This window comes from Accipiter gentilis, chromosome 13, assembly GCF_929443795.1.
Source record: "Accipiter gentilis chromosome 13, bAccGen1.1, whole genome shotgun sequence".
Taxonomy (NCBI): Eukaryota; Metazoa; Chordata; class Aves; order Accipitriformes; family Accipitridae; genus Astur; species Astur gentilis.
Genome location: NC_064892.1, coordinates 30,340,589 through 30,364,870, shown reverse-complemented (window position 1 = coordinate 30,364,870; position 24,282 = coordinate 30,340,589). Strand labels below are relative to the sequence as shown.

Sequence of the window (24,282 nt, the reverse complement as noted above, 5' to 3'; positions counted from 1 at the left end):
AATGGAAAACTTTATGGTTGTGACCCAGATGTCAAAGGATGCAGAAATGTCTGTCTAAGTCTGCTGAAAGGCTGAAATAACAGCTTTCAGACATATGGGCTACCCTTATTTACCTTGGCGTGACGCACGCTCTCCTGACACTGTTTTAATGTCAAGCCTCTCCTAAATTGGTCAATGGAGTAATTACCCTACTCAGACAGCGTGTTGAAGATGGGGAATTGTTTTATTATGAAGTTAGGGGTATCCCATTTGGGATTTCTCTACCAGCCATGAAGAGTACTCCAGTTGCCACCATTGCCGGCCATTTGACCATGGAGTCTGGCTGCCTAAAATGGGCACTTCAGAGAGCTGAGAGGGCCCTCGTGCTTATATCATCAAGATCTAAAACCAATCAGTCAGATTCATAGATGCAAACCAAAGTTGAATTATCTTGAATTGCAGCGAATGCACCAGGAAATATTCAAACCCTGAAAAACTTGAGAAGGGGACAGGTGGTCAAAGGAAGCCTTAACTAATGAAGAGACATTTCAAAAACTATAATTCTAAATACTTTTAGCTCAGGCCCAGTATTACGTTCATGGACTTACCAGCTGCAGAACAAGACAATGCTAACATGCGGAAGTTTATAGCTTACATTTATTTAATCTTTTCTATTGATTTGTTTGTGTTTGAGAACACAGGTTAAATCACAGGTGTAACAATGGAAAGGATAAAAAAATTAATCTCCTGTTTCGTGAGTAACACACTCCATTTTTGTCTAGAATATTTTATTACCCTCCCTTCTGGCAGGTGTCTAGCTAAAAACTGAGGGTGTTGCAGATCATCCAAAGCTGAGGGTGTTGCAAGTTATCCAAAGCTGGAGAAGAGATGGTTGCTTGAGCTCTATGGCTCAATTCCATGGTCTTTTTTTGCCATTCTTCCTCTTTTGAATGTAGAAGGAATTGTACTTTGGATGGTACTTTCCATTCTCTTGGTTTATACGACTTTTATCCCATACTCCTCAATGCAAAATGCTTGTTCTTTAAGTCACTCGTGCCTGATTTTACATCCTTCGTCATCTACGTCTTATGTGCAAGCTCTCTTGTCACCACAGCTCCCTCTCTTCCTCCCCATGTGCCTACCCAGTTCTCAGGCCATACCTGGCTGAGACTCCTGTGGACTCGTAAATCTGGTTTGGATGGAGATACGCTGCCCGTGGCCTGAGCTTGCCATTGGCTAGGATACCTGCTTCTGCAGAGCAGCTTCGTGGTTTCTCATGGTCCAGAAGAGCTGTAGTAACTAACTATGGTATTTGCAATGAGAGCTAAGCACATAGGAACATTTTTCAGTTTGCTGAGGTGCTAGATGGCTTTTAAAGCCAAAATCTAACAAAATAGCTTTGTCATAGCGCATTGGAGTTTAATTAAGACAGCTCTTTTTATAGACACTCAGGAGCATTAGTTGCTGCTATCAACTCTGGCTTCTTTTCAGATCATGTTTTATGTAGCATAGTATTTCTCAAGATAGGATTCTTGGTTAATTCTTAACCAATAAACAGTTTATTAATTCACCAAGTACCACTTTATGACTTACTCAACAGTTAGTTAATCAAATTCAAATCCAACAGGTATTCTACCTATGCAAAGAGCATTCAAATATTGTCCTACAAGTTACTGCCATAAACTCTGTGGAGGTCAAACAGTTCTAGCAGAGGATAATACAAAATATCAAGATTTCTTACTGCATTCATTTATAGATAGCAAGTCTTTACTACATCTGATATTCTTACCCTTCTTCCAGTACTCTGTGGGTTAAAGATATAATGGTTTTAGGAATTTGGACCCTGCTATTTAAATGATTTACTATGAAAGAAACTAGGAAAATAGTACCAGGAACAATCATTTAACATTATAGTTTAAGTCTTTCTTATGCCTGTTTGCTTAGGCTTTTAAAGAAGCATACACGTAGAATAACTTGGCTAAAAGTTTGAAATAGCGTCACTAAGGATTTTCCAGCTGATTTCCCAGGACAACTTTCTGTCATCTCCAGTAATGACCAAGAGAAGAATGTCCAAGTTCTCACCAAGAGAAATACATCCCATACAATAATGCTCATTGGTATTTTCATCCAAAAATAAATCTGAAGGAGACACAGAACTTCCTCTGGCTTAGGAAGCCCCTGAGTTGCAGAGTGTTGGAGATTGGGAGATCATTATATGGAGGTTTCACTTCAGGATTGTCCTGTTCTGGTACGAAACAAAATTAGGGATTTGCTGTTAGAGGCAGACTTCTGGGCTACAGGGACAGAAGGATCTTTCAGTCTGGCAGAGCCCAGTTTTTCCTGTGTTTCTGCAAGAACTTGCCCATGCAGGTGATACGCCTTTCTGGACTGTACAGCTTCTTTCCAGTTTTGGCAAGGCTGTCGTTACTCCTGTGACCCTGGAAAGGCAAGGAGAGTGTTTGTATGCATTCCACGGATTCAAGGATCCACACAGTAACTCCAGGTTAATAGCCAGAACTTCTTTGATGATTCGTGAGAAAAATGAGTCCCTTTTGTTTTCATTTGGGAAATGTCCAATGGAATGTCTGAATTTTCATCCCCCCCCCCCCCCCCTTTTCTCTGAGGTCACATTAATATCCAGAAGATGGTATTTTACCATCTTTTACACACTGGAGGCTTTTTATGTTTCATCTATTACAAGGGTTATATTTCAGTATTAGCCTAGCTTGGGAATTGAAATTTTTCCTATTTCTCCAACTTCTTTTCAGTATTCATTTACATCTACTTAGGTGGTTATATCTTCCAATAACATTTTTTTCTTTTTGTGCCTATACAAATGTCTCTCAGATTTCTGAAATGCAGCACTTTCCTAGAGAGCAAGCAAAGAGAAATCCATTAACAGTTCCCAAGCTGTATAATCATGTTTTATTTATTTCTTTTCTCACCTTCTAGAGCTTCGAGGCGAAAGGTGATCTCATTTTCAAGGAACATAGCAAAGTTTTATTTTAGGAAAAGGTTCATTAGGCAAACAGATTGAACAGCTTCCAATGGAGGGAGCTTAGAGAGGCTACTTTGTTTGGCTAAGGCTAGCCTTACTGAATAGCCCACCATGATGAGTCCAAAACTGGAGAAATTCAATGCAGAAGTGCAAAAGTGGAGAGGGTTATCCCAGGCAGCATATAGTGAGTGCACAAAGACTTTTGAAAGTCAGGAAACGACAGCTGTGCACATTTTATATTCTATAAGCAATGTATTACATTGCATCTTCCGTATCGGCTGGTTCCATATTTTTACAAACCAGCTTTGGAGCTATTAACTGGGGATCAGGTGGCAGTGTGCAGAATTTGCAGTTTTGTTATTTTCTTCACAATGAACTTGTGACTGACCCCATACGAGGACGTGATTTATTGATGAGGAGGTGGAAGAAGCCCGTTGTTCCTGCTGCATGGAGTGCTTCTTAAGCAGCAGGGACTTGGGGGAGGTCAGCACTCTGGACATCACGAAGTGCTATAATCTCATGAATCCTTCAAAATCTTGGCACTGGGCAAAACACCCTGTGGATAGAGCATGGACCCATGACACAGAGGTTCCAGACAATACTGTTGTCTGTTCATCTTTCCCGCTCCTTCACCTTCTTCCCTGCATTTCTTTCAATTTTTCTCTTTACCTTTTTCCTTCTTTCCTATTTTTCTGCTTTTCCCCCCTTTAGTTTTCACCTCCGCAAATTTCCGCTGCAGTGGCAATGGGGTTTTACACATGGAAGAGCAGCTGATTGTGGATGGAGACTAAGATTAGTCAATTTTTTCTGACTTCAGCTTCTTACACGTGCAGCTGTCAGCCATGAAAAACTGACAAACCATCATCAGACTCCCTCAACAGCAAGTCCTGAGTTTTCCAGCTCATTCTCAGGCTTGCCTGTCAGGTACTTCTTTGCAGAGCTGTTCGAAGGGGAAAGTAAGTAGATCCACCATGGGCAGGTAGCATCTGAGACCGCTTTGAGGTCAGAACGGCACTGATGGCTATCCATAAGCAGAAAGAGTAATAGAAATAACATTACAGTGGCACTGTAGATTTCTTTACCCAGCAATGTTGAATTTGCACCTTAGGAGGAGAGTGGCATCTATTGTAGTAGCACTTTGTTGTATTATTATTATTCCATATTCTCTCCTATTATTTGCACTTCATTAGAAGCTCTAAGCAAGATTGGGGTCCTATTTTGCCAAGTGCTTCAGGAACAAAGGATGAACCAGGAGTGATTCACCCCGTGATTTGCTTGAAAAAAAGAGAAGGTGGTTTTCTTTAACTTAGTCTTTGTCATGTATATTGCTCTAAATATAGTGTTTGTCGTATGATTTTGTGGGTAGGGATCAAGAGGAGGCCAAATTGGCTTTTAGTGTTTTCAGCTACAGCACAGCCAGCTCTGAGGAACAGCATCTAAAGTTTTGGGATTGTCTGCTGTAAACTATTCCTCTGTGCAGACGCAGCGTTTTCTTCAAAAAAAGCAGAAGTACAATAATATAGCCCTAAAACTTTGTCAGTGATATATGTCTCTCAGAAGTAATTTTCAAGTGGCAAGTGTTTTGATGATGCTACAAGGGCTTTGTTTATGGAGTAGGTCTGGCAGACGCTGTAGAGTTCACTGGAATTATTACTTGGTTGATCATTAATGAGAAACTTTCATCTGGATTTCCCCTCACCCCCCGTTTTTGTCAAAATTCCCTTAGAGACTTGTTTTTGCTACAGTCCAGGCTCTGTTTCACAGAATATAGCTCTTGCTGAATGCTGTTAAGATGGATCCTCCGGCCAACTGAGAAAGCTGGAGGTCAAGGAGGTGATTTCCTATCCCTCCTTCATTCACTCCTTTCCACTCCTCCAAATATACACATGCACACGTGCACACAAACACGCAGACACACACACACGGGGACGCACACATGCACGTTGATGCAACGTGCCTTACTCCTGTTCCTGCAGGACTCCGGTGCCCACATGGTGCTTCATTAATTGGGTTCGTGCAGTGCTTATTTAAGGGGATCTGCCCATGTCTTCAATATTTATTTCTTAAAAAATTCAGGGCTAGACGAGCACCTACAGTGACATCTCTGCCCATGCAGTTACCATCTCAGGATTTTAAAAGGGGCCACACTCAGAGGTTCCATATCCATATTCCTTTGTAGCAGCTCTGCAGAGGCAAAGATTGCATGCCAAACAGATGGCAAAATATAAAAGCAGAAATAAAATCTGTAATCTTGTGAATAAGGTGTATAAGGAACAGCTATTCATGACTTCTCAGGATGAAAGAACTAGAAGGTGTGCCTGGAACTGCCAAATACCTTCTTTTAGCAAAGCAAAGGAAGCACACATTTCCCCACTCTGTTACTACCGTAACACCAGCACACTCTGAAAGCCAGAGGTATAAACAGATTCCAACAGATTCAAAATAGAAATAGGTGCACGGTAGGATTTAGTGAACATGTATAAATCAAGTCGTGTGGACTAGGTGCCTGCTAGAAAGGATTGTTCAGTTGTGATCTCTGCTACTGGCAATACATAAGCACTCAATGTATACGAGTTCTTTACCTGCCTGTTTCTTATTTTGATGCCCTGGGCATCTGCTACTGGCCACAGTCAGGTGGTCCATGCTCTGAGGCAGGATGATAGTGGTTATGCTGGTCAAGTGGAAGAGCTGTCAGACTTTTTTCCCCATGCCTTTGTTTATTGGAATGCGCCTGGAAGTTTACCAGACAATCCAGGATCTATTTTAGAAACAGAGAAGTCTAGAAGTTTAATGACGTGTAAACTGGACGAGGCAATGTACTGGAAGATGCCGGTGGCTGCCATGCTGCTGCGTTCCAAGGTCTGGCTCTCTGGGACTGATAGCGGTGCTCCACAACTGGGCTCCTCCGGCTGGATCAACGCCGAATTAAATTGGCACAGCTCCTTGGCAAATCAGTGATCTGGTCCCCTGCCGCCACCCCCAATTTTGTCTGCTCTTCCCAGTGCGGAAGGCTTGTTACATTGAGAGAAGCCCTATAATACTGACCAAAGGAGTCACCTCCACCTTCCTGAAGCCCAGAAGATAGTAAGATTTGAATGACCAAGGAAAACAGTGATCCAACCTCAGTCTCCAGGCTGCAGCTGAATATTCACTCTTAATTGCTGATACAGAAGAATGGAGACTGACATGAGGATAAAGACACTGGAGCTGGTAGAGTTTTGAGGGAGAATTTTAGATAAAAATACAAGAAGTTTTTAGAATAACAACATTTTTCTTATTCTAATGAGGTTCTTTCTTCATTTCAGAGGGGAAAAAAAAGCACTACTCTTTCTTTGCTACTGCCAAATAATACATATACACATATATATATATTTAAGGGAGCTAGACGCTATATTAGATTTGCCCTTTTTCAGGAAAACTTAAATCTCAACTTTTAGAAATCAACTCTATGTTCGGTTTCAAAATACTCAGCAATGGTGTTTCTGAAGTACACGATCAAATGTCTAGTCTCCAGAAGCTTTTCGGTTTTTTCTCCACAGAAACCAAATTTTAACAAGCATCTCACTACATTTATTACCAGCTGCTGCCTGGAGTGTCCTAATCCTTGCAGTGCATGTTGGCAAGCAACTCCGTTCCTGGAACCAGATCTTTTTTAATCTTTCAACCCCGGCAAAAAATAGACTTTTTTTCTTAGGTGTAAAATTCTTAGGTGTATGCTTAGGTGTAAAACTCCCAGGCCATGAGGACCCCTTTCAAAGTTTTTTATTTTGGTTAGCTATTTTGCACCCGGATCATTGTTTTCACCGCTCACTGTCTCCCTCTGTGTGTTCAACCAGCAGATCCGAGCCACGTGGCTGATGATGTCCGTGGTGGAAACCTTCCATGCATATGAGCAGGGGCATACAAACAAACCCATGTTTGCACACATGGGTGTTCTTATGCATCCAACAGAAATACAACTTGGCAGCTGTCATAAAACACCACAGACACAACTGGCAGTTGCAGGCCAAACAAATGACGCGTCCAAGGGCTAACACGGAGAATCATATAGGGAGTTATACCCATAAAAAGTAATACGGAACAGATACATAACTTGCGGTAAGGGCTGGTGGAAATGTGGTGGTAACTTAGTGTTGGTGATGGAGAGCAATCCCCAAAAGCACAGTTGGCAGGAGAATGCATCCGTGTTATTCGGGCAGAGCAATAACGTGGAAAAACCAGAAGGTGATTCAGACGGCAACTGTTGCCAAAGGAGGAAAGGAGGATGCTTCTCCGAGATTGTGTGGCTATTTTCATGGATGACAAAGTTGCTCCTGCACTCCCAAACTAGAGAATAATAGAAGCATTTGTTTTACACTACATACTGTGTTAGAATATAGTTATCCTTAAAGGGATTTTATTGTTCTTCTATTTTTTCCAGACCCAAAGATTTCATGTGAAACATTTTGTTCTTTCTATATTCTACTTGAAAGAAAAAGGAGCTTTAAAAACTATTCCAGGTGTTCAAGATTTTTCTCCTTGCCTCTCTGGCTGCCAATTCCAGATATTTGTTCTTCAGAGGTTTCATTGTTCTCCACCATGCCAATTTCTTATTAGATGAAACAGGAATTAACTCGTTTTGCCAAGTTTAGGCAGACATGGACTTGAAAATATTCATGTTCAATGCTTTTACTTTCTAGTACAAATGTGTGAATATTCAGGCTTTACGTACAGTATCTACAGGGACTCTAACTTGAACAATGTGTGCTTTTCCATTCTTAAAGTTCTTTATCATCTCTGATTACTTTCTATTTTAATGAATTCATTTAGTGATTATTTATTAACATCTTTCAAATGTAAGTTTTCTCTCTTCTGCCAAGTTGGTTTTTATAATTCCAAGAGATCATAAACCATTACCTAGCTGCATAAATATATGTATAGGTCCCTTTAAAAATAATGCTATGATCATTGAAAGCATATAATATTACTTATTTAACTCTTCAGATCTGTAGTATATAAATTTAATGTATCTCTGTGTTTAGAGTAGCATATTCATGCCTACAATATCTTAATAATCATATATCCAAATGGATCTGTTAAAAATAATACATGGGCAGGGTTGCTTCCCATTTTTCATAATCCTGCACAACTCCATCAGTATCTTTCATTCTGAAGACCAGCAAACTTACCATTCAGTCCAACAGGAGCTGTCACAAGCTCTAACTGGTGTCGCGGTCCTGCTCCAAACAGGCCTTACGCCTGGAGGTGGAGCAGACCTCACTGGTGGTGCTGATGGATGATTGTCCCCTGTCCCGAGACAAGAGCTATATATCCAACTCCTGTTGCACCACTCGGTAGCGTTAATATAGTTAAACTTGGGATTCTTCTGGATCCTATCACAGGTGTGGCAAATTTATTGACTTTCCTTTCCAGTGACTTTATCGGTTCCTTTTTCTCTGCATCTCAGAGTCCAGACCAATATTTCGTTTGGACATCCCATTTGTAGGCTCTCTTCATGGTTTGGCAGCAATATGCGGGTGGCATGCATCAGCTTTTCTGTAGATGCAAGCACTACTGATCTCTTTGGGGGTCCGAACTTCACTATGCAGAAATCCAGCTGAATTCTCCATCACTGCAATGCAAAGTAGTAGTTTTTAGTATTCAGAGAATGATTTTCATTTCCAGGATGCTCAACGAGTGATACCTGTGCATCCTCTCAGTGCTTACATGATGTGTGAAAGCATTTCATTCTCAATTTAACACATTGGGAAACTGAAGCAACTTATTCCAGAGGACAGAGAAAGTAAAACGGGTCCTGGCCAAAAGCTGTTCATGTCTTCAGTAGTCTTGCGATTGACCTTCGTGGGGTCTGGATTAGTGCCTGCAAGATATGGAATTAGATTTCAAGAATTATTGACTAAGTCCTCTTCAATATACCTCAGCACAGTCACCTTCTGGAGGCACGGAGTCTCAGCACACCTAGAAGGACGTTTCGTGAGTGTTGGCCCCCAGCGCTCCGCTCATGCTCTTGTAGATTGATTCCAGTTGTAAAAGAAACTGATGACAAAGCCATGTACTTATTTAACACAGGCAAAGTTACCTACAAAGTCACACTTCCTTGGACGTGGCAGCAATTAGTGGCAAATAATTTTCTTCCGCTTAAATCACAAACCTGCTTTGATGGGCGTGCAACCTAAAAGCTCTCCCTCCCCGCTCCCTTTCAAGGCCATGTTCGCAGTGTTTGTGGACATGAGTTTCCTTGTTGCCGTCTCCCTTAGATTTGTTTTTCTCTGTATCTGCACCACTGCCAACTGAATATTCAGAAAACTGTACCTTATTGAAACCTGCCGTCTTTGCTTTGGGTAAGAGCGTGTGTCTGTGATTTGGGCAGAGTTTGCTGTTTTGGTTTGCTACTTCTGTAGAGAAGCCGAAATGTATCTGGCAGTTGTCTTAGAGAACAGCAATGTTTAAATACAACTTGTTGTAGCAGTCGCCAGATGCCGATGTTTTTCCCTTGGCTGTCACATGGGGCCTGAAGGATACATACGGGACAGGGAGAACTTGGCCTTCCATCCATCTTCGTGTACATTTCCACCTGCTCCATCCTTGCCTCAGGATGCCTCAGTAGACCTGTAGGTCTACTATGGCTATTGGATTTAATCTGAAATTTCATATCTGGCTAGGGCTGTAGCTGATCCTACATTTGTCCGGAGGGATGGACGAGATGCCTCCCTCGGCATCTTGCCAGTGCCAGTTTTCCCTGATCCCAGGAGAGGACCGTTGGGTGCTCGTCGTGCTCCGCTCTGCGTGCCGTGGAGCATTGCAGGCCGCTTTAGCAGTGAGTAGTGACGATGGACTTCCACCTGCAGCAGGAGAGGGTTGCACAGGATCTCTTTTTTAAAGAGATCAAGCAAATTAGCATAGCCTAAGGACTTCTTTGAATTGCATGTTGCCCTTTCACCTCTGACTTTATCTCCCAGCATTCACTAACCATGAATATTTAATACAGCCACCACTGCATACCATGGAATAAATGACAGGCTCCGAGTTTCAAGCCTTAATCTGAAAAGCAATGCATATACATCGATATTGAAAAAAAAAAACCATCACACCCAGAGCAAATCCTTTTTCATAAGCCCACTTATTAAAAAAAAGTAATGTAATATCATGAGTTTTCATTAATACTAGTCTTCAATAAGCCTAAAGCAAATCCTTGCTTGCTGTGCGCTTGCTACGCTTGTTGTACAGAACTGCCTGAAAATGATGAAGGCTCACAGTCAGTGAGTGGAGAGCAAGGAGCGTGCGGCTGAAATAGATACGGGCTCTACTGGAGTAGAGGTTCTCAATCCTCAATTGTCTTTCCCGGGAAAGATGATTATGGATGTTTCACAGGAATAATAATGCTAATTTTCAACCCCCACAGAGCGCTTTACACCTGCAAAGTGCTATAAAAATGCAAGCTAATACTCACCAGTAAGTGAGTGTTATTGTACCTGTTTTGCAGATGCAGAAATTAAGATACAGAAAGGTCAGTGGGTCGACGCAGGGTCACACAGCTTCTCAGCAGCAGATTTAGGATGAAGAAACAGGCCCCTCTGGTCATGTTCCATTGATCATGCTGCCTTGTAGCAAATACAGCTCAAATTTCCTAAATATATATATATATAAATAAAAAATCCTAGAGAAGGAGCTGTTTCCCTCTTTGCTTCTTCAAAATAAACAAACTCCCGAGCTACCAAACCCCGCGTTTACATGTATCATTAAATACTTTCCCATTGCTAGCCAGAAAACTCAGCAGAAAACCTGTAGAACACCAAAGTAACCCTCTCCTTTTAAATAATTGATGATGCCAAATAGCAGCAGTGTTATGCCAACAAAGAGATTGGTCTCTTAAAATATTTTATTCATTATGCCTCAAGAAACCCAAAGCCTTGTTTTTAACGAAAGCAAATTTCAGAAGTTGGCTCTCAGTTCATCTGAAACATCTGCTTATTACAGTTCTTGGTGTTACAGCACTGGTGCTCCCCAGTAAATCTTTCAGCTTTAAATAATACGTATGGAAGTCTTGGCAAAGAGATCGGGAAGGAGAAAGAGTAACGGTTGCCAAATATGCATTTTGCTTTATGGGGCTGTAGTGGTATATTTTAATAATACATGTGTTGAAAAGAGTCTACTAATCCAATTAAGTAACAGGACAAGAAAGAATTAATTCCAAGGTGCAAAAAGACCCCATTCTATGCAGCTGAAACTTTATATTCCAGGGTAAAATGGTTAGAAATCTTGGCTAACTACACTTCTATAAAACAGCCAGAAATGGATCTTTCTCTGTACTGTTCGTAAATCAAGGTCACTTATGTGAGAAGGCTATGTTGTGATAAATCTGACAATTAGATGAAGAGGGCATATCGATGTTAAATTATATTCTTTGTACACTCTGGTCAGAAGGCAATGTAAACACCACAATAGCATTATGAAACAGAAAACTGCATTCCAGATAATAACAGATATTCATGGTGCATGGTTTTAGACTTTAATGTGCTGTTTTACTCAGTCATATTAATATTTTAAATTATGTAACGTTCCCTTCTTTATGCATTTTTTTTTTTTTTCCCCGCGGAAAATGCACTTCCCTCTCCCTCTCCCTCTCCCTCTCTCTCTCCTTCTCTCCTCCCTATTGCTCTGCCTTTTCCCTTTTCCATTTTTCCTTTTCTCTTCTCCTTTTTTTAACAGTGATGCTTGGGAAAAAAAAAAAAAAAAAGCCTAAAGCAAAACTGTCTGTGCAAAAAAATAGTAACAAGTAGTTTCAAGATTTATAAGCCAGGATTTTATGTTATATATTTACAGATTCAATCTGTGTACCAGGCTTTGATCCAAGCCTTAGCATGATGACTGGAATCACTCCGATTAACCCAATGATACCAGGCATGGGGTTAGTGCCGCCACCACCACCGACAGATGTGCCTGTAGTCAAAGAAATAATTCACTGCAAAAGCTGCACGCTCTTCCCTCCAAACCCAAGTAAGTGGATCTGATGAAAGAACGTTATTTTCCTAAATATATTGCATTAAATATTTTTTTTATCTAATAAAAATTAGGGTTTTTAAGTAGAGTGTAGGCAAGTATGGTGTTTCCTTCTAAGCTCTACTCTGTGTGTAAAGCGTGGTATGGTATCAGAGCATACTTACTCATCTCTGTAAGGTCGTGTAAAAAAACCTACGCAGTTTGTACAAAAAAGAAAAATAATTACTTAGAAGTAACAGAGCCTGAAGATTTACAGTTCTCGTAATAAAAATCTTTCCTGTAGCTGAGAATGTCACAAAATAGAACGATTATACATGCTGATCATCTCCATGCTCCCCTTCAGGTGCCCACAGGTAGATGGGACCAAGCTGGACTTGCGTCCCTGAGCACAGCAAATTGTACCCAAACGCTGACAAACTCCGGTCCATCCCTGGGGGAGGGGGAGGGAAAGGGGGGCTACGGCTCCTCTTTTACCATTTTTCGGGGGGCAGCGTGGCAGATGGGTTCCTTCTCTTTGAGAGCAGGGACCAAGCTTCCTTCTGCCCCTTATGGGATGTTGTGCAAATGGAAAACTCGTCCCACTGAGCCACCAGCTCAGGCACAAAGCCTGATTTTGTGTATGTTAGCCCCAGGAGTTTAGTTTCAGAGCCATCAGACCAGCGGCTTTCCCTCTCACTGCGAAGACAAAAGAGAAAATTAAGCAAATAGTCTGGTGCTCTGGGTTTGCAGTTTGCCCAGATCATGGTTTTATCAAACTGGCTCTGTGAGTGAATGTGTATATATATATGTATATTTTAAGGTTGTAACCCCATTTACTGTGTTAAAGGGCCAAAAACCGAAGTCATATCAATCAGAGTCCTTCTTAGAGAATTACTTCTAGAGGAATGCTGTAGTAATCTACATATAAACAAGGTGAAGTGTTATGACAGAGTATATTTTTTATACAGCCTTCGACAATTTAATAGTTTTCTGATTTAAGTGTGTATATATCCTCTCTCTATATACATAAAAATAACATTTCTAGCCACTCCACCTCATGAGCACTTGTAAACAGCGAGGTTATCCTTCCCGTGTGCTGGCGTCCGCTCCATTATCTGGCAACAAGACAAAACAGATAACCGGCAGAGCGTTTTCATCATGCTGTCACTTCGTCGTGTTTCCCACTTTGTTTTTCTGTTTGCTGTGCTCCTGTACCCTGAGACAGAAATGAAATTATGCTAAGACCAGGGAAATCGAGTGCCCAGGCTGTACGCAGCATGGGCTTGCTTGCAGAGGGCCCACGCACTCGACGAGTGTGGCGAGTGATGGGTATGAGCCAGAGATGGCGAAGTTCATCTTTGAATGTACCGAGCCAGTGCTTGAGATCTGTGCTCGGGGTCAAATCAGTTACAGAAGCCCCCCTGCTTTGAAACAGAATATTTTCTATTTTTTTGTGTGTTGCTATGCAGGGAAAAGAAAGATCCTTTTAGACCTTACCGTGTGTCCTGGAGAACAACCCACAGTGGCAGGGATTAATCTCTGAAACGCCACCTAAAACTTGAAAAGGTTGAGATTTAAGTAATCAGTTTTGGACAATCTCTGCAATATTCCGTTATTTTGCTTCTCCCTCTCTCCCGCCTCCGTGCTATGTCAAATCACTGTTGCTGCCCAGAACTGATTAGGGGAATGAATAGAGCCAATGGATCAAAAGACAAATTTTGTATTCCAATGTGATTTCTGTTTTGACTTAGATCTTCCACCACCTTCAACAAGAGAGAGACCTCCTGGGTGTAAAACAGTGTTTGTTGGAGGATTACCAGAAAACGCAACGGAGGAAATTATTCAGGAAGTCTTTGAGCAGTGTGGAGATATAACAGCAATTCGGAAAAGCAAGAAGAATTTTTGTCACATTCGTTTTGCAGAGGAGTTCATGGTTGATAAAGCCATTTACCTTTCTGGTACTTCACATTCTTTAATGGATTTTCCTTGCTTCTCATTTGTATTTTGTGATGCTAATGTTCGCTTATTTTCTTAGCTTTTATCTCAGCAAGTCTTACGTGAGCTCTGTGGCTGTAGCTTGGAGTGGCAAGGGGCAATTCTGTATTTGTGTCTGCCAAGATTTGTGCGTGGTTTTGTATGTTGCTTACCCGGGAGCAATTTCCTGCCATCCCACAACAATGCAACAGATCCTGAAATTCACTACAGCCCAATCTTATTTTCGATTTACACAGGTTTATATAGTTTTACTTACAGGTTGTGGAAAGAGGAGGGCACTAGGCCAGGAACGCTGCTGTTTTCCAGTGCCAATTTCTCTGATAGGCTGGCAATTTCATTGGCATATTTTTATAGATTTGCAGTGCCGTCTGAATAAAGTCTGCCTTTATGCGTGCATGTATTCAGCTACCGCACGGGTTAGATTCTGAGCCCCATCTGTAGGCTGCGTCTGTTGCCTCCCAGGACAACGAATGCCACAGAAACTCAGGTGTAAAATTGCAGAATCTCTTTTATTTTCCAACAAAGGCACAGACAAAAAAACCCCCACCTTTAACTCACAGGGAAAAAAGAAAAAAAGAAAAAAAAAGAAAGAAGAAAAAAAGATGAAAAACAATTCTGCTTTCACATATCAGGCTTCAGTGACTGTCAGAGCCCTGGTAAGGTTACAGGCTCCTTCATATGAGGATTGGCTTCCTAACTGCGCCCTTCGTCACTTTTCTGAGCTGGATCCCATCCCCTACTTGTCTCCACAGTCTGATTCATCTCTCTTTCTGGGTCCTGGGGAGACCCCCAAGCTTTGTTTTGCCCCACAAGTGTAGTGTAACACTTTCACCCCACACGAAAGGTATTCTTAAATAAGCAAGGGCCAGGGACTGCTCCTTGGCCAAGACGAGCTGATGCAGACTGGCTTACAGCCACCCACCCTGTGTAGGGTGACCTCAGAGGGACCCACTGGGACCACCCAAATTGGATCCTGGGGGGCAGCTCACGATTAGGGATACCTTGTTTGAGCTCCCACCCCGACCATCTTCTGTTTAGCGGTAAGGCCGTAACCTCGATGTCCTGTACGTGTCCATAGGGAGCTGACACAGCTACAAATAAGTGGCCTCTCAAATCACCATCAACTACATCTTAAAATGAAAGAGAGAAGTAAAAGGAAACATCTGAACTTTTGAAATATGTGGTCAGGAAAAACCCAGCTCCTTTGTTTCACAAGGGATTTTGGGGGTTGGGGTTGGGGGGATTCTAACTTGGCTGCTTGCTTTAAATATCTGCTTGAAGAGCCACAGAAAATTGTGAGTTTTATGAGGTCTATATAAAGATTTCTTTGAAATATTGCTGTATTTTCAGGTTTCTTCCAGATCTTCATTCCACCCTGGGGTTTTTTTCCCCTTTTTTTTTTTTCCACTCGTTTCTTCTTCCCTCCTCATCCTCTCTTCCCAGTTTCCATCCTTCCTGTTTATTTGTTTATTCACTTTACTTCCACAACGCTGTAGTTCATTGGGACAGATTACGGGCATCGCAGTAGCACATTTCCCAGCTTCCAACTTCTGACTACATCTCCACAAGTAACGGAGCAGTGGAGGGGCACCCCAGATTCAGTAGGAACTGGTATTACTGTATGATAAACAAAACAGTGGCAAGAAAGAGAGGAAAGAAAAGCTCAGAAATGTAGAGGTGGCCACCCTACCCCAGAGCCAGTGTCCCTCTAGCTCAGTTCCCTGCTTCTTGGCAGTTGACTGCACCTGTTGCTTCACTCCAAGTCAAGTTTTATTTTAATTTTATATGCCTTAAATCCTGGAGGACCAGATTTCATGATTAGAGGTAGGAAGTTCCCTGCGCTGCCATGTGTCCTTGCTCGTAACGTACTGGAGTACCCGTTCAGAATAAGGGAAATGAGCAGAGATGGAGGTGGCACATTCCTTTCCTCATCCTTCCTCATCCTGAATTTTCTGCCAGTTGATTTCCAAGTTCCTGATCCATGCTTCCTTCTTCCGTTTCCTTTTCCACAGTCGCACTCTTGTCTACCCTTCCTCTTACCGTCTGCTCCGCTGCCTCCCTCCCCATCTGTCTTTTCCTTCACACCTTTTCTTTCTTCTCAAGTGTTGTACTTAGTGTGTGTGTGACCAGATCAGGGAAAAAAACAAGTGGAGCTGGTAGGGAGGAGGAAGAAAAGCAGGGGCACGCTGCAGCCAAGCTTCAGTTTTGTCCACCAACGCTGAATTCTGCAGATGAAACAGGGAGCACTGACTGTCCCCCACCTCCCAGAGAAGGGGCGGGTTTTATTTGTACTCAAATATTGGGGGGTTTTAACCAGTCTTTATTCCATTCTCGGACATAATGTATTCTGAAATGGTGGGGTTAAAGCATATCGTTAAGGCATTTTCTTTTCCCTGTAAGAGACAAAAGAGATGTACAAATGGAATTTGTGGTTGATATAGTGTGCGTATTATATTAGGGGAAAGTCATGCCTTTGATATCTGTAATATAATGATAATTTTGTCTACCTAATCAGTTTTATCTGTCTACCCCATCTAATCTCATCAAACTTTGTATTTATCCCATGCTTATCATCAAAAGAGTGCAAGTGATTACAAAATCCATCAAGTAGTTTAATCACTGATTTTTTTTCCTTTCTATTCCCAAGTAAACGTTTATGAAAAGGAGACTTGGAGCTGGGTAGAAGACTATGATAAAAAAGTTGACTTGAGGAAGGGCAATTTTCCTTTAGCCCTGAAAGTTACATTTTGATGTCCTGAGGAAAAGACTTTCTAAAATGACATACAAGCCCATGAGAAAGCTCTTTCTCCAAACTGTATGTACTTTACTCTTGTGGCTGACAGTTCAGTAACTCCTGCAAATATTGATGGCCCTGAACTTGAAAATATGGGACAAAACAGGTGGCTTGAGACAGAACTGTTTATACCCCAAAAACCTCTGTATGCATTTTTCCTGTGCTGATACTGTCCCCTGTGGGTTTCCATTTAGTACCATGTACTGGTTTTATTTTATGTTCTCACTGATCTAGATCCCCAGTTAGAGAGCAGGTATCGGCCAGTCCCCAATATAGCAACACTCAAAGGTAAGTCAAGCCATGGAGTTTTGACTAGACCTGTGATGTGGAAATACTGTGTTTGATTTCTATTTAGCACCCTCATTAATTCTTCCTGTTGCTGCTCCTTTAAAGTGAGGAACTTGGCAAGTTCCCAAAGTCTTTTCTTCTGCCATTGTGTGGAACTGAAATTAAAAATTACAAGCCAGACACGCTGTTAGTGGTAGTGGCAGTCCTGAGCAAAGAGATGGAGAAAAGGGTCTGTAAGGGCAGGTGATTCACTCATATATTCAAATACCCTCGAACATCAATAAGGAGACATGGTACTGGAAAAGAGCGAGCTTCCCAGCTGCTCCACAGTTCAAAGTTGCCATCCCAAATGGGTACCTGAGGATCCCATATACAAAATAGGACCCCCCCGAGTTGTGCACCCCTTGCTACACAGCGTCTTGCTCTATCAACCCATCAAGGAGTCTCTTCTTCACTGGCGAGACCATTGGTCCTGTAGTGTCCTCAAAACCTGATTCAGAAGGGTGCAAGAAGCCGTGCCAAAGGCGTTTGCTTTTTTATTAAGGCAGAGATGCCCAGCCCAAGGCAACCTGATCTGACTTTGAAGTTGACCCTGCTCTGAGAGGGGAATTGGACTAGGTGACGTCCAAGGTCCCTTCCGACCCAGGTTATTCTAGGTTTCTGTGCTGGTGGAAACCACCTGGCTGGCTGGCCATCTTCAGTCTTACGAGTTAAACAAGCAGTGAGATTTTTTTTCAGTGTGATTTATGGGCAATTTCAAAAATCTGCTAATTTGGAGGCACTTAAGCTGGTTACCTAAAGGGAACCATTTGTCCAGTGCTACACAGGGTACTGAGTTTTGAACTGCAATTTACACTGTTCAATGGTTTGGTGGGGGTTTTTTTGCCCATTATCCCCATTTACTTCAAAAACGAAGGCCACTTTAGTAAAACTCAACTTTGCTGGTGCATACGCAACCTGTAGATGCACAGTCTTTTTCATTAGTTCTTTATTCAGATTAAGTGGGGCTTTGAGGTCCACAAGAGTCTTGAGTCCTGCAGTGCCGTGTTTGTCACTCTGTCCATGCCCAGCACGCTCCAGCCAACGGAGGCGAAAGACGGCGTGGGGAGAGAGGAACAGAGATTGTGTCTTCCTGGAAACTACAGCCCAGCTGGGAGATCTAATTTTAGGTTCACGAGACCTGGCACCTTGGCAGTGTCCTTTCGCATCGCTGATAGTGCCGTTCTGGCCCAGAGCAATCGCTTTTTGAGGAATGCAGCTGGTGAGGAGAACTTGGCGGGGGTTGTTGACATTTGTCACGGTTATCAGGGTAGCTGCACCATTGACTCCTTTTGGCTGACCCCTTTGTGCCTGCACCTCTGTGGATCAAACCACCTAATTACCCCCCACGTTAGTTCAGCTCTGAAAGGTCACCCACACTCTTCTGTTACGTCTCCCTGAATATGGTGTATCTGTAACTCTTCCCTTCAACACCTTGTGACTAGAGCTACATATATGACCGTAAAGAGCCTGCTGGGGGGAAAAGTAGTGTTTACTCCTCTGAGCAAGAGAAATGGGGCTTTAAAATACCAAACAACTCCCTCATTTGCCTCTCTTGTAATTCCGTTCTACTTCACCCCAAGCTCATGAACCTTGGACACCAGATTTGGTAGGTTCCGTGGAATATTTGATGCCTTCTGGCTCTGAAACACTTAGTTCGAGTTTGGTTAGGGCTCCCCGCTGGAAAATAAAAGTCCTACCTCTTCCTCACTCACAGGCTACTTGGCTGAACTCCACAAGATGTTTGAAAGGAAAATGTCAAATCAAAAGGCACCCGGATTGCTTTTTTTGGAAGGATCACTACATATATGAACATCTAATGTCTTTGAAGCAGTTGTCTCGTATGTGCTGTAGTACAGACAGTCCCTTGTATTCGTACAGCAGGATGTTTTTCCAGCAGTAAAACAGAGTATGCCTAGATACACATTTTTTTTGCAAAGATGCTCCTAATCTACTACACAAGTCTTAGCTTTGCTGCCACTGAAGAGAGTTCAAAACTAGGTTTTAACTGGGGGGGTGAGGTACTGAAGTTCTTCAAACCACAAGCAAACCACAAGACGGAAAGGTAGGTTCTCTTGGGTTGCTGCTTAAAAGCAGCAAACACCATTTTTCCTGCCATTTTGAACAGGAGTTTCCTATCCCTGGAGTTATTATGCAGTGATTGCAATAGTGTGTGTTGTTTCTGAAGAAGTCTCTGCTGGGCTGCTCTACTTTGGAGGCTACTGCAGCGGGTTGATGTGGAGAAATTAGAGCTAGCCCTGTGCAGGCTGATTAATTTTACCTGTGTCTGAAGGCTCTGCTTGCAAATTTCTATGTAGTGTTTTCGCACACTTTCTCTGAATCGACATTTTAAAAGTTAGAGAAACTGATTCGCCTTGGAAATAAAACTTGAAAAACATAGGTGCCCAGCATATGTCCTTCCACAGCATGGTCAGAAAAAGCTCTTTTTATAGCTTTGGCACAATTTGTTTGTCCTCTGACCCCAGAAAGGGGTCTTGCAAATGTCTAATAAATCCATCCACACTTTTAAAATGACTTTAAAGAATGCTGAACTCAATTCATTTGTAGGTGGTTTATATTTGCTGCCAGATTATTTCCAGTGGGGAATTGGGAAGTAGTGTTTGCAATTGTAAAGCCTCAAAATTTTGAGATCTAGCAGCAATGCAGTTATGACACCACCCTCTTTGTGGCACAGGACTCTACGTAACCCAATTTTCTCATTCATCGGTAGTCATGATTTTTATAAAATTCAGCCTTTCCCCATACTTCCAATTCCTTTGGCAGGCCGAAGAAAGGCACTAAACTAACTGCACATGATCTCAGTGGGATCAGGGGAAGCAGGACTTTACATTCAGACCAAACCAGACCCTTTTTTAGTAGTTGTTTTTTGTTTTGCTGGCCTTTGCACTTACAAAGGTTGGGATTATCAAGTAGAAAAATCACATATTTTGGAGACTTCTAAACAGGAATGTAGATTCTGGACCTTTGGGTCGAGTTTTCAGCTCATCTACTATGTTGATAGGTGATGCAGAAAATTGCAAGGAAAAATGAGTGCATGAATGTTCATCTTCCTGATGAGAACACAATGATCAATAAATCCTGTGTAGATATGTGGGACTTTGTTAATGTATGTTTTTACTTAGCTGCACTTGAGAGGGAAAAAAAAAAAAAAAAAAAGAAAAAAAGAAGCAAAGAAGTGCTGCAACAGTTAGTTCTGCTTGTTGATTTCAGGTTACCGCATGAGATTAGGATCTAGCACAGACAAAAAGGATTCAGGTCGCCTTCATGTTGATTTTGCTCAGGCAAGAGATGACTTTTATGAATGGGAATGCAAACAAAGAATGCTGGCCAGAGAAGAACGCCACAGACGCAAAATGGAAGAAGACAGACTGCGCCCTCCTTCTCCTCCGGCAATAATGCATTATTCTGAACACGAAGCTGCTTTGCTGGCTGAGAAATTGAAAGGTAAGCAGCATTTGATACTTTTCAGTGTATTATTCCTTAAGAGCAGGAGCCATACAGAAGTCAGAGCAGGGGAGCTGATTTCTTTCCGATATATTTTATTACTTGCCCTTTTAGCTTTTCCCCATTCCTCTGCCATTTCTGTGCCAACGGTAATGATGCTCACCCACCTGCTGGAAATGTGGGATGTCTGTCCATCTGCCTGTGCTTTAACAGCTAAAACACAACCTGCAGAATAGTACAGTGGGGTTTTCTTCTGTTCAGGTGCTATCATCATCTACCTTGGAAATGCCTGTTACAAACAGCCTTCATATTAAAGACCCGTTTCTTCAAATGTCATTATTCCCTGACTCACATGTTACTACATTACATGCATGCGACTGTCACAATTCCTGGCGTTTAAATTGCCCTCATGAGCTGCATTTTAATGTGCCCCTCAGATGCAGTGGTACAACTTATCTCTGACACACACCATCCATTCCTTCATTCCCTCTTTAGGGTTAGAACCGCTTGTGCAAGATAGTGTCTTGTTTTGGTATGTGTTCGCTTGCTTGTTTGTTTTTCTAGGTACACTTACTGAGTTAATATTTTTCAAGGGTGCAGCTTGAGGATTCCTGATTTTAATAGTTAACATAGAAAGTAAGAAGCAAAGAAATAAAATTATTCATGGTGAAGAAATAAATAAATAAAAAAATCAAGCAAACAACTCCTTATACCCCTTAGAGTTGTAACTGTTTTTATTAAGTGTTTAGCAATTGTGTTTGGCATTCCTTCCCCACGTGGTGGCCAAGCGTGTTATTTTACTGTGTGCCAGGTCACAAGAAACTGATTCTTGCCACTGTTTCGGAATTATCCAGATTAAACTTAGGCTATCTAGCTGTCAACGCACTGGCCTGTGTTCTAACTATGAAACATGTTTGGGAAGCCAAAGAAAGATAGTGCGAAGTGTCGCATCCTTGGAGCATGGAGCAGAGATGCACCCTACTGTCTCTTTGAGTACTGCATTGGTCGCTGTTAGTTGTCACTGTTACCTTGGTCTGTTATTAGTTTGGCTGACTGATTTTCTCACCACATATACTCCTCTAATTAATAACTCATTAAGTAACCGGGAGATTGGTAATATAACCCAGATGGGCTGATAGACCAGGAGATAAGAGGGGAAGAGGCCCAAATACAAGATTTTTAAATTCTTATCTAGCTTCCAGCCCAGCTCCTGCAGAGGTTATACAATACAATACAGAGTTTTAGATCCATCTGTTCCTAGAATCTGTTTTCAGTTGAATATTTTAGGAGTTAATCTTTTATAGGGAAGTTTTGCTTTATGTAGTAAAGCCTAGAGGTTTCCTGAACTAAGCCAGAAAATGCAAGAAGTCTGGACAATTTCTTCCGTATGGCTAGCCTTTGCTTCAGGCTTGGGGCATTGCTTGGTTTTTTGCAAGATGTTTAAGATGTCTGTATTTAGAAGGATTTTTCTTTTCATTCTTGGAAGTTTCCGTACTTAATTAAAACTTATTCCAAGCATTTAGATCTTTGGTTCTCCTGAGAGACATTTGACCAGAGCTTCGCATATATGCGCAAGTTTAATATAGAAATATTTTGAGCACGGTATAGACCAACACCACGTACATGACTATTTCTCTGGAAATAAAGATAAACTTTCAGAAACATACAGAATTAAACATGCTAAATTAAGAAACCAAAATGGTAAGTTTATTTTTTATTGGTTAAAAAATAGTTAAAATCCAGCAAAAGAATATATTGCAATTTTAAAAATCTTTGCTAATTAGCAGTTGCCTTGTAGCAAGATTAATGGCGCCAGCCTTGGATCTGTATAGCTTGTTGGGGGTGGAAAATGCAAAGAAGCCCTTTCTTTTCTCACTGGTCATGAGTTGTCTCCTGTACTAGGTACTCTAGAAAGCAGAGGTGGGGTTTGATCATCATACTGGTCTGCTTTACCTTTCCCATGGCACCATAGCTGGTATCTATAGGGCAGTGCAGTAGAACATTAGGGCTTCCCTTGGGCAGCATGGATTCACCGCATAAGCCCTTTGTAATATCCTAAAAACAGAAGTAAAGCAACAGTAAAGAAACTTCTTTAACCCTGGCAAAGGGCAGTTCATGTCATCATGCATTTACAATTTAAATGTGGATGTCAGTGAAGCTAACAGAAGATAGATATATGTACACACACACACACACACACATATATATATATAAAACTTGGGGTCAAAATCTCAGGTCTCTGGATATCGCCAGATTTGCATTGTTGCAAAAGCCTGGGCAATTCAGGCTGAAGAAAAGAAGGATCAAAATATATCTGCCTTTGGCAGGATTTACCTTGAAAGATTGGGTTTTGAGCAGATGCTTTGCAGTTGTTTTCTTAAGGAAAGTCATGACCTCCCCGTGGTACCCACTTCAAAAGACTCCTGAGCTCCGTTGCCAGCTCATGAGACAGAGCTGCAGGTGCCCAACGTGCAGGTTTCAGCTCCTGCAGTGCCTCCAGAAGTTCACTGAGCAACACTAGCTGAAAAGCAAGCCAAAATAGCTAAACATCTGTCATCCCAAGATACTGCTTTGCAATCACAGATGTAGACAACTTGGTCTGAATCCAAGCAACTTTTGTTGTCAAAATAACCTTGGAAATTCCTGACAGCAAGGAAATCTGATGGTGAGCAGAGATGAACTAGGCTCATCAGCCAGTCCCTTGTTGTGGTCTAGATATTTATTGAGTCTATAACAGAGGTGACAATATCTTTTTTCACCTTCTGCAAACTGCAGCATAAGACTTAAAGAAATCATTGGTTTTGTGTACCAGACTTGGCTGGCAACTCTTCCCCAGTGTCGTCAGCATATTCCTATTCCTCTCATGTGCCGAAGTCACCTGGTAGAGCAGTAACTGCCGTAGAGGAGCGTGGAGGAGGGAGTACAGAGGATCTTTTATGCCAGCTGGAAACAAAAGTTCATTATAAAATTTCAGCCGGGTATTCTCTACTGGTATGGCGCTTCATAGGAAAAAAGAACTGGTTTCCCAAAATGTGCTGCCTGGTGACTGGCGCTGGGAACTCACTGCATGTGAAGCCTTGCATACCTGCAAAAGCATGAGTGTTTATGACTTGCTCTCCATTCCCTACTCTCTGTGGACTATCCCAAATCCCTTCATATCTGCAAAGAACTTGGTCTGAATGCTTGATTTATGCAGAAATAAGGGAAACCCATCAAACTGTGGACCAGGGCAATTTTTCACCACTTTCCATTTTAGACTGTGGCAGAGAGTGCTGTTTTATGGGTATCTTCCTTTTCCTTTTCCTTTTCTTTTCCCTTTCCCTTTTCTTTTCCCTTTCCCTTTCCTTTTTTTCCCTTTTCCTTTTTTTTTCTTCATTAAGGTCTTCAGGGTCATGCAAATGAAATCCTTCACAACTTTTTCCTTGTTGGCAGTATAGACATTTTTTTCCTGTGCCTTTCATGTTGCTAGCCAAGAGGGTTTTCACTTTTCTTTTCTCTAAGTGCCTGTGATGTTGTTCCTCTCCCTATCCACCTATTGCGCATTGTTAGTGCCAGTTTTCACTATGTGTCAGTGACATATTGCCAGTATCTTGGGTGTGGGTCTCATGGATTTGAGCCTGTAGCTCTAAAAACATATTGGCCTACACTACTGACTCTCATTGGTTAAACATTTTTGATCTAGTGATGTTCTCTGCTGGTCATAGCCGGAGCCAAAAGGAGAAGCCAAGGAGATGATGGTTCACAA

The 24,282-nt window shown here is 41.9% G+C and overlaps 1 protein-coding gene across 8 annotated transcripts in view; it reads left to right on the top strand.

The window, feature by feature from the left end:
- Positions 1-24,282, top strand: part of ENOX1 (ecto-NOX disulfide-thiol exchanger 1) — a 378,564-nt gene that overhangs the window by 264,042 nt on the left and 90,240 nt on the right. For all 8 annotated transcript variants that reach the window (XM_049815788.1, XM_049815782.1, XM_049815789.1 and 5 more), the window contains 3 exons: positions 11,801-11,974; positions 13,708-13,914; positions 20,304-20,537. In XM_049815788.1, coding sequence (XP_049671745.1) covers positions 11,801-11,974; positions 13,708-13,914; positions 20,304-20,537 — 615 coding nt within the window. The remainder of the gene's footprint in view (positions 1-11,800; positions 11,975-13,707; positions 13,915-20,303; positions 20,538-24,282) is intronic.